This window comes from Ursus arctos, unplaced genomic scaffold (assembly GCF_023065955.2).
Source record: "Ursus arctos isolate Adak ecotype North America unplaced genomic scaffold, UrsArc2.0 scaffold_5, whole genome shotgun sequence".
NCBI classification, from domain to species: domain Eukaryota; kingdom Metazoa; phylum Chordata; class Mammalia; order Carnivora; family Ursidae; genus Ursus; species Ursus arctos.
In genome coordinates, this window is record NW_026623067.1 from 60,236,951 (window position 1) to 60,253,435 (window position 16,485).

At 40.7% G+C, this 16,485-nt stretch overlaps 1 protein-coding gene across 1 annotated transcript in view; it reads left to right on the forward strand.

Annotated features, from left to right (window-relative positions):
- SV2C (synaptic vesicle glycoprotein 2C) overlaps nt 1-16,485 on the forward strand; it is a 437,234-nt gene that overhangs the window by 268,484 nt on the left and 152,265 nt on the right. The window contains exon 3 of the mRNA XM_048220957.2: nt 14,243-14,918. Within this exon, the coding sequence (XP_048076914.2) occupies nt 14,342-14,918 (577 nt within the window). The 5' untranslated portion in view covers nt 14,243-14,341. The remainder of the gene's footprint in view (nt 1-14,242; nt 14,919-16,485) is intronic.

A 16,485-nucleotide genomic window follows, 5' to 3' on the forward strand; every position in this document is an offset into this window, starting at 1 on the left:
GTCTTAGATAGTGTGATCTAGGGCTCTACATGCAGGTGACATTGGTGAAGGGGCCAAAAGGAAGTAAGGGAGGGAGGCCGACGGTTATGAGGGAGGGGGGAGAGCATTCCAAGCAGTGAGAATAGCAAGTGTAAAGGCCCTGAGGTAAAAGAGTGTTTGGCATATTGTAGGAGGCTGAGGTGGAGTGAGGGGGTGTGGTAGAAGATGAGACCAGAGAGGAGATGGGCCGGGCCCTGTAGGGGCAGAAGGCTTGGGAGAAGTCCCTGGGGGACTCAACCCTGGAGTGATATTATCTGCCCTATCTTTGGAAAGGATTACTCTGCCTGCTATGTGGAGAAGAGCCTCTTGAGGTCAAAGGTAGAACCTCGAAGACCATTGTAATGTCCAGGTGAGACAAAATGGACATTTTGTCTTGGACCAGGTGATGAGCAGTGGAGGTCGTGAGAAAGTGACAGGTGTATTCCCATCTTAATGGTCCATAAACTTTCTTTTTGAGGAATACTTTTAAATATCCTTGGAGTGCATTTTAGAATACACTGTTGTATGTAATCAGGTGTCGATCATGTATTTCTGTCAGAGTTGAAAGTGTGTTTATACCTTCCTCCTTGGTGCTAATCTGTAGTGGATAACAGTGTCAGAGAGGTGAGACACCCAAAAGCTAATGGAAGAAATTGAACCGTTTAATTTTAGCAAGTATGGTCAAGGTTGAGTTTGGCTATTGGCCCCAGCAGTGTGACAGTTACAGAAGGCACTGGAAATCTGTTTTTGATTTTGTTTTTGTTGTTGTTGTTGTTGTTGTTCTGACACAGGTACAGTTTTGCCAAAGGCTCTTGTGCACGACATGTTTGTTTATTTTTATTTTGATGTATAACGAGTTCCTACTATGACCTTAATAAGCTAATTCCTTAGTCTGTGAATGCTTTACTTGTCCACGTTTTGCCTGGTCAAATCAGTTTAGATCTCACTCTATCTCAGATTATCAGAATAACATGTGCCAGCACATAGCTTTTATTACATTATAAGACAATTATCTGTTTAGTGCTTGGATGTTCCACTAAATGGAAAATTCCTTGATGGTGAGCACCTGTGCCTTTAATTTCTCTATGCACGGAGTCTAGGGAGAGTCCAGACTCTACTATTGAGTAGGTGAAAGTAGCTGTTAGTTGAATGAGTGCCTGGGATTGCCTTGGGGACTAAGGATATGAGATGAACCCAAACAGTCTCTTCTTTTAAAGAACTAGTAGTCTGGTGGGGTGGATAGAGGAAATCGACTTCCCTGTGACTGTTGCTCTAGGCCCAGATCTGTTCTCATACATTGGTAGAATATTCAGTAGTCCACTCAAGAGGTTTGAAACCAAGAAGTCCCTCTTGTCCCCCAGTATTTAACTTAGCAACCCAATTAGTGAGCTTGGAATTCCATGATTTCCCCATTTCCTTGGACTAAGGCGTTAAAATAAAAAATAGGTCAGGGAAGGGAGGAGTACTTTAGGAACACCCTGGCCATTTATGTATATGTCCTGTGTAAATTATCGAGCAGCTCCTTTCCACAATGGCAGCAAAGGAGAAGGTTTTGTTGGAAGAGAGAGGAGGGCACCCATTCTTCAGTGGCTACCTTGATCTCGCAGCATTATCTTGCAGCAAGAGAGTCCTAGACTCTTATATAGAGAAGGAACTGAAGGTTACCAGAGGGAAGGTAGATGAGGGGATGGGTGAAATAGGTGATGGAGATTAAGGAGGACACTTATTCTGACAAGCACCAGGTAATGCATGGAAGTGTGGAATCACTATATTGTATACCTGAAACTAAATACAACACTGTATGTTAACTAACTGGAGTTTAAATAAAAACAAAACAAAACTTAAAAAAGAAAAAAAAATAACCAGTTTGGGAAAAAAGAGAGAGAGCCTTGGGCAGCGGATGGTACACTGAATCCACGAACACTCCATTCTTTTGCTTTGCAGATCACGCCTCACACTACTACAACACCTCGGTCTCAAAGCTGCACGTGCATTTAGCCACAGAGCGCTGGTAGATGTGTTCAGGAAGTCTCCGGTGCCTTCCTTGTAGAGGCCACAAGCAAAGGGAACAATGAGAAGAGCATCCCTGGGGATCAAGCTCTGGGGGTTTTATCACGTGCTCAGAGGTGCTGAAGTAAACAAAGGCAGCTGCTCTTGTAGCCATGCCCTTGGCAGCTTGCAAAAGAAAGTATTTATGAAGTAAAACATGGGCAAAGTAGAAAGAGAAAATATGCCATTTGTAGACCTTAAGGCGAGAATAGGGCAAGCCTGGGGGAGTCTGTTCCTTTCTGCTGTAGACATGAAGGGAGTTACCTGAGGTCCAGGAGAAAGTATTTTTCTGTTATCCATGTAATAATATGAATGAGGCAGATTTGATCAATCTAGCTCTGCCTTCAAATTGCATGAAAACTCCAAGTATACTAATCACATTGCCTGATGAGCTCAGAAAAGACAAGCAGACAAATAGACATTCCTCTTAGAGCTTTCCTTGCAGCCAGACCTCAGGGTGTGTATCTCAGCAACAGCCATAAACACCTCGCGAGTCTCTCCCGAAAGAGCACTGTGCTTCGTGACTCCCCAGCCTGGTTCCTGGCGAGGGAAGCGCAGCGCCAACCTATGATTAATGGTCATTTTTCCTTTCAGAAATGGAAATTGCCAGCATGATCGCTGCTGGACTGTGAATTGTATTTATAAATGACATCCTTTTATACTTCTTTAATTTCAAGTACACTGGCATTGGACTGAGGAAATACCATGTGCCTAGGGTTGCCTTTGATGCTATTTTATGTAATCCTCTGAACAGGACTTTTATTTTGCATTTTATAAGTAATGTAATTGATGATTGTAGACTGTAAATGACTTGCCTAGTGTCACAAAGGTAGCAAGGGACAAAAGCAGGATTGGAACCCAGGTGTGTGTTTGACTTACAAGACCACTGTTTATGTCTAATCATTTAGGTCATTTTAATATGTTGAGGACACCTGTTTGCTCAAGGGATGTTGTGGAGTTTCTGTTACCACTGTAGGAATAACCAGGTGTTTATTCCACTGAGATAGTGTGTGCATTACATGACTCTTGTAGTGTTCTGTCTTTGCATATAAGTAATTGCCTGACACCAGTATTTGGCTCCCTAGCCAACTTTTAAATATGTAAGATATGACTATCTAAGTTATAAATTGCCTGTGTCCACTTCTTTCTCTTCTAATTCCAGTGATGGGCAAGCAGAGGGAACAAATTAGTCTCATTTTATAGTAGCTCTGATGTGAGATTGAGTGAATATGGAGAAGAAGGGTAACTGATCATAGGTCCTTATTAAGTGCTTACTTGGTACATCTGAGGGTTGGATTTTTCTCTTGATTGCTTTGTCTGTTCTCAGGAACTTTTCTTCCAACTGTTCTCCTCCTTCCTCAAACTTGTCCTTAAAAACATTTAATAAATGCTGCCTTTATTTTGAAGTTGTCCTATTCATTATCAGATGATTATAGTCTGAACAAAGAATGGAACAGTTGTGAAAACAGGGCTAATAAGATACAGCAAAAGAAAAGAAAGTGTTTCCAATGTTTACATAAATAGGGTTTTATTAAGCTACCTTCTTTTAGATTTCCTACCTTAAACCCATCATACCTTGAGTAAAACCCAAAGTCCTCACTGTGGCCTTGAAGTCCTTGATAATCTGTCCCTAGTCACTTTCCTTGTTGCCCCTCCCTGACTCTACTCAGGCCCCTGGCCTCCTTGCCTTTCTCCACCTGAGGCTATTTCTTGCTGCTCCTGTGTCTGGAAAGCTCTGAGCCCCTGGAGAGCAGCCTGGCTTATGGCCCTGGCCTTAATCAGGCTTCTATTCAATTTTCCTCTGTTCAGAGGCTCTCACCCAGACCACTGCTCTTAGAATAGCAGACCCTCCTGCACACCCTAACCCTACCATGTCCAATAGGGTAGCAACTAGTCAGGTGCGGTTATTTAGATTTAAATTTTTGCCCAATTTTTACTGGATAGCACAGACCTAGAACATCTCCATCATCACAGAGAATTCTGTGGGACAGCACTGGTCCAACTTCCTACCCTTCTTTCTTTATTTTTTTTTAAAGATTTTATTTATTTATTCGACAGAGATAGAGACAGCCAGGGGGAGTGGGAGAGGAAGAAGCAGGCTCATAGCGGAAGAGCCTGATGTGGGGCTCGATCCCATAACGCCAGGATCACGCCCTGAGCCGAAGGCAGGTGCTTAACCGCTGTGCCACCCAGGCGCCCCCCCTTCTTTATTTTTATTTGTAGCCTTACCACTACATGAAATTATATATTTGTTTGTTACCTGTCTTGTCATTGGAAAGAAAGCTCCACACCACCAGGGACTTTGTGTGTTTTGCTCAGTCTCCTATATTCAGCTCCTAGCAGCTCCTAGACGAGTGCCTGGCATATAGTAGGTGCTTAATATATACTTCTTCAATGAATGATTGGATCTTTTGGGGGCCCTTTTTTAATCCCAGAGGAGATAAGAATTGTTGAGGGAAGTTGCTCTTTCCTTACGTTCTTCTCAGGTCTTGAAAGCCTTTTTGTTAACGCATGTGCTTCTGGGAAGGAATGCATTTCCTTTTCAAGTTTCCTTCCCATGATTCATAAGTCCTAGTGAAAGGAGCAGAACTGACCGCATTCACACTAAGTGGTTATTACCGCATCCCCAGATGGTCCATTTCCAATCTGGCAGCCTGTGTTTGATGCCAGGGGACTCATCTGCCAGAAGGTCTTTGGTCATTTTGTGGAAGAGACTATCTCACTCTTATTTAAGAGTAGGTTTGTGTATGACAGATTTGTAGGTGATTATGCCTAATAACACAGATTGCTTTGATGCTCCTTAGGCATCTGGTTTCCCCAAGGGGTGATGGCATCCTGCTAGCTACTTTGGGACGGGAATCCAGGATACTGTACTTGTTCTGGGCGCCACTGAAGACACTCTGAGTCTGCTTCCCAATTCTCCCGCAGTGTTGCTCCTTTTAAGACTTGATCAGAGATGGGCCAGGTGCATAGAAGGGTCTAGAGAGGACAGCTGAGCTGGGACTGTCAGGGTGGTTCAGAGGCTTCCCTTCCTGAAGTTTCCATAAGCAAGCCTGACCCAGCACTTGCATCTCATCTGCTCTGCTGCATGATTGAAATTCAGTGAGTTCCCTTCCCACTGAGGCCAATGTTTTACTGTGGGAGAGAGCATACCTCCTGCCCATGAATCGATCTGACAGACGCTAAACTTTGTGGCCAGAGTGTATATCATGGTTCTGAGAAAGCAATAAACAAATACACAAATGAATTAAAAAATTTAAAATAGATATATTTATATATGTGTGTATGCATCTTGTTCATTAAATAACTGGCACAATATGAAGAAAATGTCTAAACTACACTGAGTTACGTAAAAGAAGACTTGAATAAATGTAAAGATATATTTTTGGATAGGATGACTATTTTAAGACTTCTAGTTCTTCTGAAATGCAAACTTAGTTCAATTCTAGTTAAAATTCTAATGAAAATTTTCTTGGAAAATGACTAAGAAATTCTAAAGTTCATTTGGAAGACAAATTAGATGGGATGCAAATAAATATTTGCAAAGGATGAGTCCTGAGGAGTACATGCACTAATAGATATTACATTTATAACAAAATGATTAAAAAAATTAAGGCCAAATGGTATGAGGGCAATAGGAGATAAACATAACAAATGTAGCAGAATTCAAAACTGAAGAGAGACTAATATACGTGGGAATTTTGTCTCTCATAAAAGGGGCATTTTAATAAATGTTCCTGGAATATTTGCTTATTCATTTGTAAAAATCCCTTCCTTGTACAATATAGCAAAATAAATTCCAGAACTACACATTAAACAATGAAACTCAAATGAGTTAAAACAAATATGGCCAAATTTTTGAAACTTGAGGAGGGCCTTTAATACACTACTGAAGGCAAAAACATGAAGGAAGAACACTTTAAACAGACTATAAAAATAGTCAGTAGACTTGCCTGGCAAAAACACCATAGATGAGGTAGTTACAACATGTATGACAAAAGAAGTTATATATAAACAGTTCTTAAAATTCAATAAGAAACAGATCTTGTGTTCTTTTCTTGGGGCTGCTTAATAAATTACCACACTGGGTGGCTTGAAACACAGAAACGGCTATTCTCACAGCTCAAGGTGGTGCAGGGCTGCCCTCTCTCCTGAGGGGACAATCAGTTCCTCCTTGCCACTTCCCGTTTCTGGTGTTTCTGGGCATTCCTTGGCCTGTGACTCCATAATCTCTGCCTTTATTTTCTCATGGCTTTACTTCTGTGTCTGTGTCTTCTCTCTTCTGTGTCTTAAAAGGACGCTTGCCATTGGATTTAGGGCCCACCCAGAGAATCCAGGATGATCTCATTTCAAGATCATCAATTTAATCGACTCTTTTCCAAAAATGTCACATTCATAGATTTGGGGGGTTAGGACATGGTTGTGTCTTTGGGGGGGCCACATTAAACCCACTGTGTAAACCTCAATACAAAAATGGGCAAAAGATAAAAGATTTCACAAGGAAAGAGATGTTCAATTTCACTGGTAATCACATGCAACTTAAAATGATAAAACATCATTTGGGGCACCTAGGTGGCTCAGTCAGTTGGGCGTCTGCCTTCAGCTCAGGTCATGATCTCAGGGTCCTGGAATTGAGTCCGCATCGGGCTCCTTGCTCAGCGGGGAGCCTGCTTCTCCCTCTCCCTCTACCCCTCCACCTGTTCATGCTCTCATCTCTCTCTCTTTCTCAAATAAATAAATAAATAAATAAATAAATAAATAAAATCTTTTAAAAAATTGATAAAACATCATTTTTCTGTAATTTCAGCATAGGTGAGAACACAAGGAAATAGGGGCTCTCCTACAGGCTTCTGGAAGTTATAAATTGTCACAGCCTTTCTGAAGGACAGTGTGATATTATATATAAAAATCATCAAAACTAGGTTCTTCCTTTGACCTCATGAATTCTCAGTAAGATCTACCACAAAGGTGTGCCTCATCACATTATTAATAATACTAAAATAGTAGAAATAACCTAAATGTCCAATGATAGGAGATAGGTTAAATGAATTATAGTATACCATAAATAAAAGTGGTAGAAGAATATTTAAAAGTATGAGAAAATTTAAATATAAAATGTATGATTAAAGCAGGTTATAAAAGTGCTAACCTGTGGGTGAAGATGGTAGATTGAGCACATGCTAAACCCTATTTCACATACATGGATGATATATCAAAATATTATTTTGATAATAAATAGCTGACCTCAAAAGAAAGAAAAAGAAATTGTCAGGTCCCAGAAATGGAAAGTGCAGACATAGCAGTGTGTGGGAGATGACACTGTGCCTTCTAAGTTGTGACCAGGGCATGGTCAGCAGGTAGGCCGGGAGCCAGGAGCACACTGCCTATCTCCACCTGGAAGAAAAGACAGTCCACAACTAGCTTGCCCTAAACAAGGCTGGGATTTCCACCTGAGAAGGAAACCCTGAGCTTATCAGTATCTCTGCAAATACGGAAATCCAGAGCTGAGCTACTGGTAGAAAAGCTAGTTCAGACTTTTGTGAACCCTTTGGGGCTCAAGCAGGGGCAAACTCAAAACCCTACTGGAAAAAAAAAACAACAAAAAAAAACAAAAAAAAACCTCTCAAGGAAAACCTCTATAACTCCAGATTCAAGCAGAAGATTCCTCTAGAACCATAATTCTGAATTTGGTCTAGTCTCCATAACTATTGTTGGTTATACCTATTGGTATTTACCACATTAGAAACTAAATCCAAGAAACTTAATTTTAAGACACAAGAAACTGCAAGTACACATTTCATTAACCCTTAGAGTAATGATGTCACCACACATGTAGCCTTTGGAAAATGCCACTGTACACTCAAAAATGCAAGTGAAAACCTCAAGTAACATTTTTTCTATTATGAAAATTATTTTGACCTCGCAGATTCCTTGACTGGTCTTTAGGGTTTCCTGGGAAACCCCAGACCACTCGTTGAGAGCCACTGCTGTAGAAGGTATGTTCATAGCCAAGAATTACTAAACCTGTAATGAAGGCCTGCACTATTTGAGATAGTCTACTAACCCAGTGAATGGGAAAATTCATACCTGAAGACTGAGAGATAATAGAATAATCTGAGAAGGGCTTCAAATCCAAATGTACGGTATGATCTAAAGGAATAATATGCAGAAGCATCTGCACAGTCTAAAGACTGGAATTAGAATTACTAATTGGTAAGAGTGGGGATCTCTGGGTGGTAGAAATGCATATGGTTTTTATTTTATTCTTTGTAACTTTCTGAATTTTCCAATTATTTCTTAAGGATGTTTTAGTTTTATACTCAGAAAGAATATTGCTGTACATACTAAATTAAATTCAGACACTTCTTCAACAGAATATTGCTCACTTTGATTCACTTGAGAATATTGTTCTATGAAGAGGTCTAGGACCTTCAGAAAAGTTCATATACCTAAACAGTTTTGTTATTTGAATAGGCCTGTAGACTCCACTGATGTGGAGTGGGTGGAGCTTTCAGCAGTTGCTGAGGCCAGCTTGCCCTGGTTTAGGAGAGCTATTCTCCATAGAACAAATTAATTGTGTCAAAATTTCACAAAAAGGGGGCACCTGGGTGGCTCAGTCGGTAAAGTGTCTGCCTTCTGCTCCAGTTGTGATTCCAGGGTCCTGGGATTGAGCTCCATGTGTTGGTCTCTCTGCTCAACAGGGAGCCTGCTTCTCCCTCTCTCTCTGCTTAAGCTCTCTCTCTGTGTGTCAAATAAATAAATAAAATCTTTTTAAAAATTGCATAAAAAGAATGTTAATATACTTAAAATCAAAATTTCCAGGCTCTCTCAATGGCATTACTTAAAAATATGCAGATATGGTAAATACTCTTCATTTTTGTAGCAAATATCTCATAAAAGATAACATTTTGTAAACTTAATTTCAATTTTTAATAGACTTGAAATATTGTATTTATTTAAAAATATTATTTTAATGTAGAATTTCTGCCTTTCATCTTGCTTCTCTCAATTCTAATTAGTGAGTTTTATGGTATTTTTTAATAGATAATAATTTTTTAATAATGTTAGAATTTAGATTTTTTTTTTAATTTGACACATATTTACACATAAGTTTAAAGGTTTGGAGGACAAGCGGCATCCTTAAATAAAAGTCTTATGTCAAAGATTTGGACAGGCTGGGATGATGGGTCTGTATATATTCCTTTATCTCAGACGTCCTCTCCTCCCTCCCCAAAGCTTCTTTTCAGAATGCTCTCTCACTGCAGATATACATTTCTGCATTTTAACTCCAGTCACCTTCAGACAGTGTTTCTATTACACAAGGTTAGGCTATATGAAGTAGCAGTGTAGACATTCTTACATAGTACTTAGAGCTCCTACAAGGCCATGTCCATCGTCTCATTTTTCTCCACCGAAGTCCAGAGCTTGGATATGCTGATCTTTTTTGTTGACAGTTACTTAAGGTCCAGAGGTTTCAAACCTGTGCTGACTAAGCATTTCAACCAATGTTTTCTGCCAGAATAAGCATCTTCATAATCTATCTGGTGTTGTGCACTGTGTCTATTGGACTATGTTCTTTTAATAATCACCAGAGCATTTTATTCAATATAAATTGTACCTCAATGAAATAGATCTTAAGCCTTTTTTTTAAAAAAATCGTTATCTTTGGACATGTGAAACAGCCTTAATAAAGAGGTATCTAGTTGTTTACAATCAGCCCTACTTCCAATGTGGGTGGTGGCTACTAAGTATTGCCTTTCTTTCTGACACGAATCATAGACTAAAATGTGTATTAGTTTGGACTAATGCATTATAGAGTCCCTCAAAATATTTCTGGACTTGTTGCAAATTTTAATGTTCATGTCATTGCCCTTTTATTTTAATGAAGCTCTATTTTGTGACATTACTATAATGTCATCACATATAATTAGTTTTATGTTCTATCTCCTAAGAGATGGAAAGTGATAAGGCTCTCATTGGGGTGGCTGGTGTGTGCTGTTATAGTCCTGACCAAATTATATAGCACTGACTTAAGGTGAAACATTATTCCCTCTTCTCAACTTCCATTCAGGTACAGGGATTTCCACTGCTCCCCAGGAGAGACAGATGTGGGAAAAACACTTGTAGCTTCTCCCTTTCCCACCATGCACATACCCTCACTCCCCCCCAAGAAAGAAGGAGCAATTTCTCTGCAAACTGGGGAAAAGACTTTGGCCTGCTGGCCTCAGCTCCCATGGAGGTGCTTCCCTAGGTCTGCTACTCCTGCAGCATGGGAAGCTCCCTGGACAGCCTTCTCTCCAGGAAGGAGTCCTGCATGGTGCAGAGTCCCATGACTGGGAAGAAGGTGTGGCATCCGGGATAAAGTGTGGGCACAATTCTCCATCAGCTGGTGTAACTGATCACCATTTGTCTCCTCTGTTGAATGTCTCTGTTAGATCCGAACTTAGGAGGCAAAGAAGGTTGTTAGGTAATGAGCTCCTTCCCCCAAACCCAACATGCTAGAGACCTGCAAGGACTTTTGGGGGTTTCTGTCATCCAGGCATGGGAGGTGGGGCTGTCTTCTTCCCCAATTCTGCAGTTTCAGATCTCTGTTACCCTCATGGGCTCCCATTTCTACTAATTGCTGGTAGATGTAGTCTAAGTGGTTGGGCTTTGGAGTAGGCTTGTGTAGGTGTGAATTCTTACTGGACAGATTTCGGTTTTCCTATCTGTAAAATGGAGATTTAAAAAGCGTATGACCGTTGTTAAGATTCCTGTTTTGTGATAGTGCCTAGGGCCGACGTAATAATGGGCCAGCTATTGTCATTACTCTGTGCACAATGGCTTCAAAGCTGCATAAATACAGTTATTAAAATGATGGACTCTCCCAGCATCCAGAAGATTCTGGAACATTTTGGTGAGGAGGACCTATCCCAGATCTTTTGATGATGGTGCTGATGAGGGGTAAAGCAGAAGGAAGGACTGGAGGTTTGGGGACAGTGTGGGGAAACTGAGAGAAACAGCTGTGTGTGTGCTGGGGAGGGTTGTGCATGATGGGAACACATGTAGGATGATTTTGATATCATATATGGTGTGAGTGAGTATATGCTGTGTGGCATCAATCATCAAAGGAAAAAAAAAGAACTGAAAATCTGTTTTGTGAGAATAACTCTCTTTTATGTGTATAAATTATTATTTGTGCAAAATGATTGGCACACACATGGAAATAGAGCTGATTTGTGCATGTCATTAAATATATCCGATAAACTGTGCTGTAAATATTATTCGGTTGTAAGAGCCACTTCTGTAAATACAGGTTTTAATCAGCTGTGGGTCCTACTGCTTAGCATGATTAGCAGGGCATCTAAACAAGTAGTCGTTAAACCCTTATTGTAGCAGATCCTGTGAATGCCCTGCCTAGATACTCTTGGACCCTCTTCATTGTCTCTGCTTTCCTCCCCTGGCTCCAGGGGCCTTTGCTTCCACCAGCCAGCACCTGTACCCCTTCAGAGGACCGTCCTTGAGCCCCGGGAGCTGCTTAGCTTTGGATGCAGAGAGTCAGAAGTGACCATAGTCCATCTTCATCCTGGGTGGCCCTTAGCTAACAATGGGTGGGAGTGGGAGCGTGAAAGCCCCGCACCTTTGCCTTGAGTGGGAATAACTCTGAGTGGAGGCTGAAGCCTGCCTCCCCCCAGGACCCTGCCTAAAACTGCCCGTCCTGCCTCAGTTGTCCCCTCCTTTACCAACTCCTCTTAATAAATGGTTTGCACCTGACTCCTTATCATGGGTTCTGTTTCTGGGGAATCTGAATTAAAATCACTTAATACATGTCACATTTTCTCCTGGACACAGCATAACCACCACTTATTAATCCTCACAGCACTGTGAGGTGGTATGTCATTATCCTTATTTCATGGAGAAGTACACCGTCTTGCATTACGGAGAACAGGCAGCTGGACTTGACTGGAGGTGGTCGGAGGTTCATTGCTTTGCCTTCTTTCCTGCCCTTCTTGCCCACTGACATCTTGTTTAGAATGACTACAGGATTATCTTTTGAAGTACAGCACCATGTTGGGATGGTTTATCTGAACAAACAAGACCATTTTTTGGAATTATTATCTATATAAAGCCTATCATGAGTGAAGATAAGACAGATTTAGGCAAAAGACTATAAAACAATTTTTGTGTAGGAAACCAAGGTACCAGAATGACCAGGAGGACTGTTACTGCATTTACTAAGACCTTAGCAAGAGCACTGGGTAAAGCAGAGAGGGGTAAGGGGCAAGTCTTTGGGGTCAGACACATCTGGGCTGGAGTGCCAGCGTCTCTGCTAATGAGCTTTGTGACCCTGGGCCAGTTATTTAATCTCAATAAGCCTTAATCTTCCCACCTGTATAATGGAGACTATAAAATCTATTTTGAATTGAGGATTGAAGTAAGGATTAAATAAAAGAATTAAAAATGTATATAAAGTTCTTGGCACAATGTCTGGCATTGAGTACACACAAAATCAAACATTTTTTTTTATTAAAATGATGTCTGGCACATATAATGTGGTGTAACTCAGTGATTCACCCTGAAATAGAGGAATATCATTTGAGTCTCTAAGCCTCCATCCTCAAACTCTTTTCCAGCTGCCTGCTCATCTTTTCTTACTCAGCTCATGGGTCCTCCCAGCTCTCCTTTCCCCTGACTCTTAGCTCTCCAGAGGGAGGGAGGGACGGAGGGAGGGAAGGAAGGAAAAGGAAAAGGAAAAGGAAAAGAAGGAAAAGGAAAAGGAAGGGAGGAAGGAAGAGAGAAAGAGAGAAAGAAAGAAAGAGAAAAGAATGAAAGAAGAGAAAAAGGAAAAGAACAAACATAAAAACCTTCCATTAAGACATTTGGCAAAAAGGCTTGTAATCACATGTTTATTTTAATTTCATTTTGCTGTCTTCCAAAACACAGGCCTTGCAGAACCATGCTTCTGTGTGCCTCCTGGGCATTTGCAGTTATTCAGTGGGAACGATGCACAGTCTGTTTGCAAACAAATACCTTTTTGTCTTTATTGCTGGGTTTGTTTGTGATGTCTGAATGAGCCGTTTAAGTGTATGTTTGTATAGCTACTTATCAAGTATTTTATACTGGATACGAAAAGAAGGTAGAAATGGTTATTATGTAACTCATGTTTGCAACACTGCCACAGAGTAGAGCTTGGGAAGTTCATGATAGAGGAGGACTCTCTCACCTTTATATCATCTCTCTACAATGGTGGGCCACCAGAGGAGACAGCTCAGTGGACAAGTGAAAGATCAGTTACCATGTGTTCAGCCCTCATGTGAGCCAAGACATAGGGCTCTCTCAGTGAGAAAGAAAACCAAATGGTGGGTTACAGGAGACCCATGACTCTGGTATCCAAGACAGCAGTTTACTGGAGTGGCAGTGGGACAAGGGGTGTGCGTGTGTCCAGAGATGAAGAAGGTAGAGACAAAGCTTGGAGTACTTACAGGATGGGGTTGTGAAGGCACATGGCATGTGGCTTACCTGTCCCTGCTGGTCTGGGGGTGACCTCTGAAAGGACAGACCCCGACTAGACTAACCACATGTTTTATCCAATGTTTATCAAAGGAATCTGAAATCATTTGATGAACTCTACCCATTTCCTACTAATATGACGGTTATACTGGGGGGTTATGCTAGGGGGTTGAAATATTCTATTGCAGTTTTGGGTGCCATATGAGTCTTTCTTATTTATTGGAAGGAGATATAGTGAAAGTAGAGGGGAAATGCATTTTACAAATATACATATATATTTGCCTTTGCAGTGTGTGCATGTCTCTGAGCAATACTATTTTTCTCAATCAGAGTATATCTTTATAACACTTTCAAATGTGTTAGATGTGCTTTCAGAGGGGCCAGATGTCCTGTTTTACTCTCTGGGGAATGCCTGTGTATTCTATTAAAGTTCCCAGGGGACAGAGTTTCTTAAACACCAAATAATAATAATTAACAACAGTGAAACTGATAAGTATTGCAAGCGCTGATCACACCTGAGCAGAGAACCAGCATCCAGTGTGCATGTGGACAGTGAGATCAAAGAAAGGAAAAGCTATTTCTGTGTCTTAGTCTGAGGGGCAGTGAAAAGAGACCAAGAAATAAATGGTAAAAAAAGACAAGAAAGGAATAATAAATATTTCGTGTGGTTTTTCTTCTTTTGCAGTTCTGTTTTGACCCCAAAGTGGATGATGCAGTCAGGGCCGAACCACTGATCAGAGTCTGAAGAATTCCCGTCTTCGCGTTGGCCATTGGTTGAGAGAAGATGGAAGACTCTTACAAGGATAGGACTTCACTGATGAAGGGTGCCAAGGACATTGCCCGAGAGGTGAAGAAACAAACAGTAAAGAAGGTGAGTCAGGCAGTGGACCGGGCCCAGGATGAATACACGCAGAGGTCCTACAGTCGATTCCAAGATGAAGAGAATGATGACTATTACCCATCGGGAGAGACCTATGATGGGGACGCCAATGATGATGAAGGCTCCAGTGAAGCTACCGAGGGTCATGATGAAGAAGATGAAATCTATGAAGGGGAGTATCAGGGCATCCCCAGTATGAACCAAGGGAAGGACAGCATTGTGTCAGTGGGGCAGCCTAAGGGGGATGTGCACAAGGACCGGCAGGAGCTGGAGTCAGAGAGGAAAGCTGATGAAGAAGAACTAGCCCAGCAGTATGAGCTGATAATCCAAGAGTGTGGTCACGGCCGTTTCCAGTGGGCCCTTTTCTTCGTCCTGGGCATGGCCCTGATGGCGGACGGTGTGGAGGTGTTTGTTGTTGGCTTCGTGTTGCCCAGCGCTGAGACAGACCTATGCATTCCAAATTCAGGATCCGGATGGCTAGGTGAGTGCCCTGCCTCAGTGAGACAAATTCTGAACCTGGATTATTTGTTGAGCACAGTTAACAAATAGAGTAAATACTTTTCATCCAGAGCACTGCATTTTTTCCCCAACGCTTTATTATGAAAAATTTTGAACATACAAAAGAAAAAAAATATTGTACAAGGATGCCCATATATATCCACCACCTGGATCCTATAGCTAACATTTGATACCATATTTTCTTTATCATCTATCCACCCATTAATCCAACTTATATCTTTATGCATTTCAAAGTTAGAGCAATAGATTTTAACTTATAATATTATAAATGTTTTATTGGTTTCTCCTTTATTAACTTCCAAAGATATGCCCTTGGAAGCTAATAAAGCTATTATATGAAAACCTATTTGAGTACTTTTCTAAATATAGAGGTTAATTCTATAAAACTCTGACAAATGTGATTTCAAATTTCAAATTTTATGTATGATACTATGATTTAAATACTTTGGGGACCCTGCTAATTTTTTTTTCTATAATCTATGTGTATGTTTGCTTGTTTATCTCATAGAATTTATTCATGGAATAGATTCTTATCTTACTCATAGAATTTTCTCTAGATGACTTTTTCTATCGTTTTCAAAGTTCATACTTTTGCACCTAAACTGGAAAAACTTCCTCATATGATTTAAAAGTCTCTTTCAAATCATATTAATATCTCAATTATATGTGTAAAAATAATATGATCTCTCTATAAAATATCTAGATAGCAGATTTGATTTTTGTTTTAAAGTTACCATGGGGCACCTGGGTGGCTCAGTTGGTTAAGCATCTGACACCTGATTTTGGCTCAAGTCATGATCTCACATCTCTCACATTGGGCTCTGAGCCTGCTTGGGATTCTCTCCCTCCCTCACCCTCCCTCCGCCCCTCCCCTTGCACATGCTCACACACACACACTTTCTCTCTAAGATAAATAAGTAAATTAAATAATTAAATTAAACAAAAATAAAGTTACCATGCCCTCAAGGTTCATGTTGTTGCAAAGCTTAGTTAACATTCCCACTTATTTCCCTTGCTTGATCTCACCACCCTGATCATGACCTGAGCCTAAATCAAGAGTTGAACACTTAACCAACTGAGCCACCCAGGTACCCCAAATGCCATTTTCTACCTGTTCTGTGACATTGCGACAGAGATAATCATAAATGAGAAAAGGATTTATATCTTATTTCTTTAACAGTTGTTTCTTTATATGACTTCCTCCTAGCATCTATTTTTTTAGTCATTTAACTGAGAGAGATCCGTGGAAGCAGACTGGGGGGGGGGGTGGGAATGGGGCATGTTTTGCATGTTTTTGCTGGTAGACTCAACGGTGTGTTCAGCCATCAAAATACAGAACATGATTCAGAGGAGGGTCCTTAGTCTTTGTCAAATTGATCATTTCAGTGTATCGCTTGTATATCTAGCACTGTTTTGTCTTTGTTTTTTTCTTTTGGTGAGCAGATATATCTATGTAAACCTGGGCATCAAAATATTTATGAAGAATTTGCAAAATCAGAACATTTTAAGAAGATAGATCCTTTAAAATA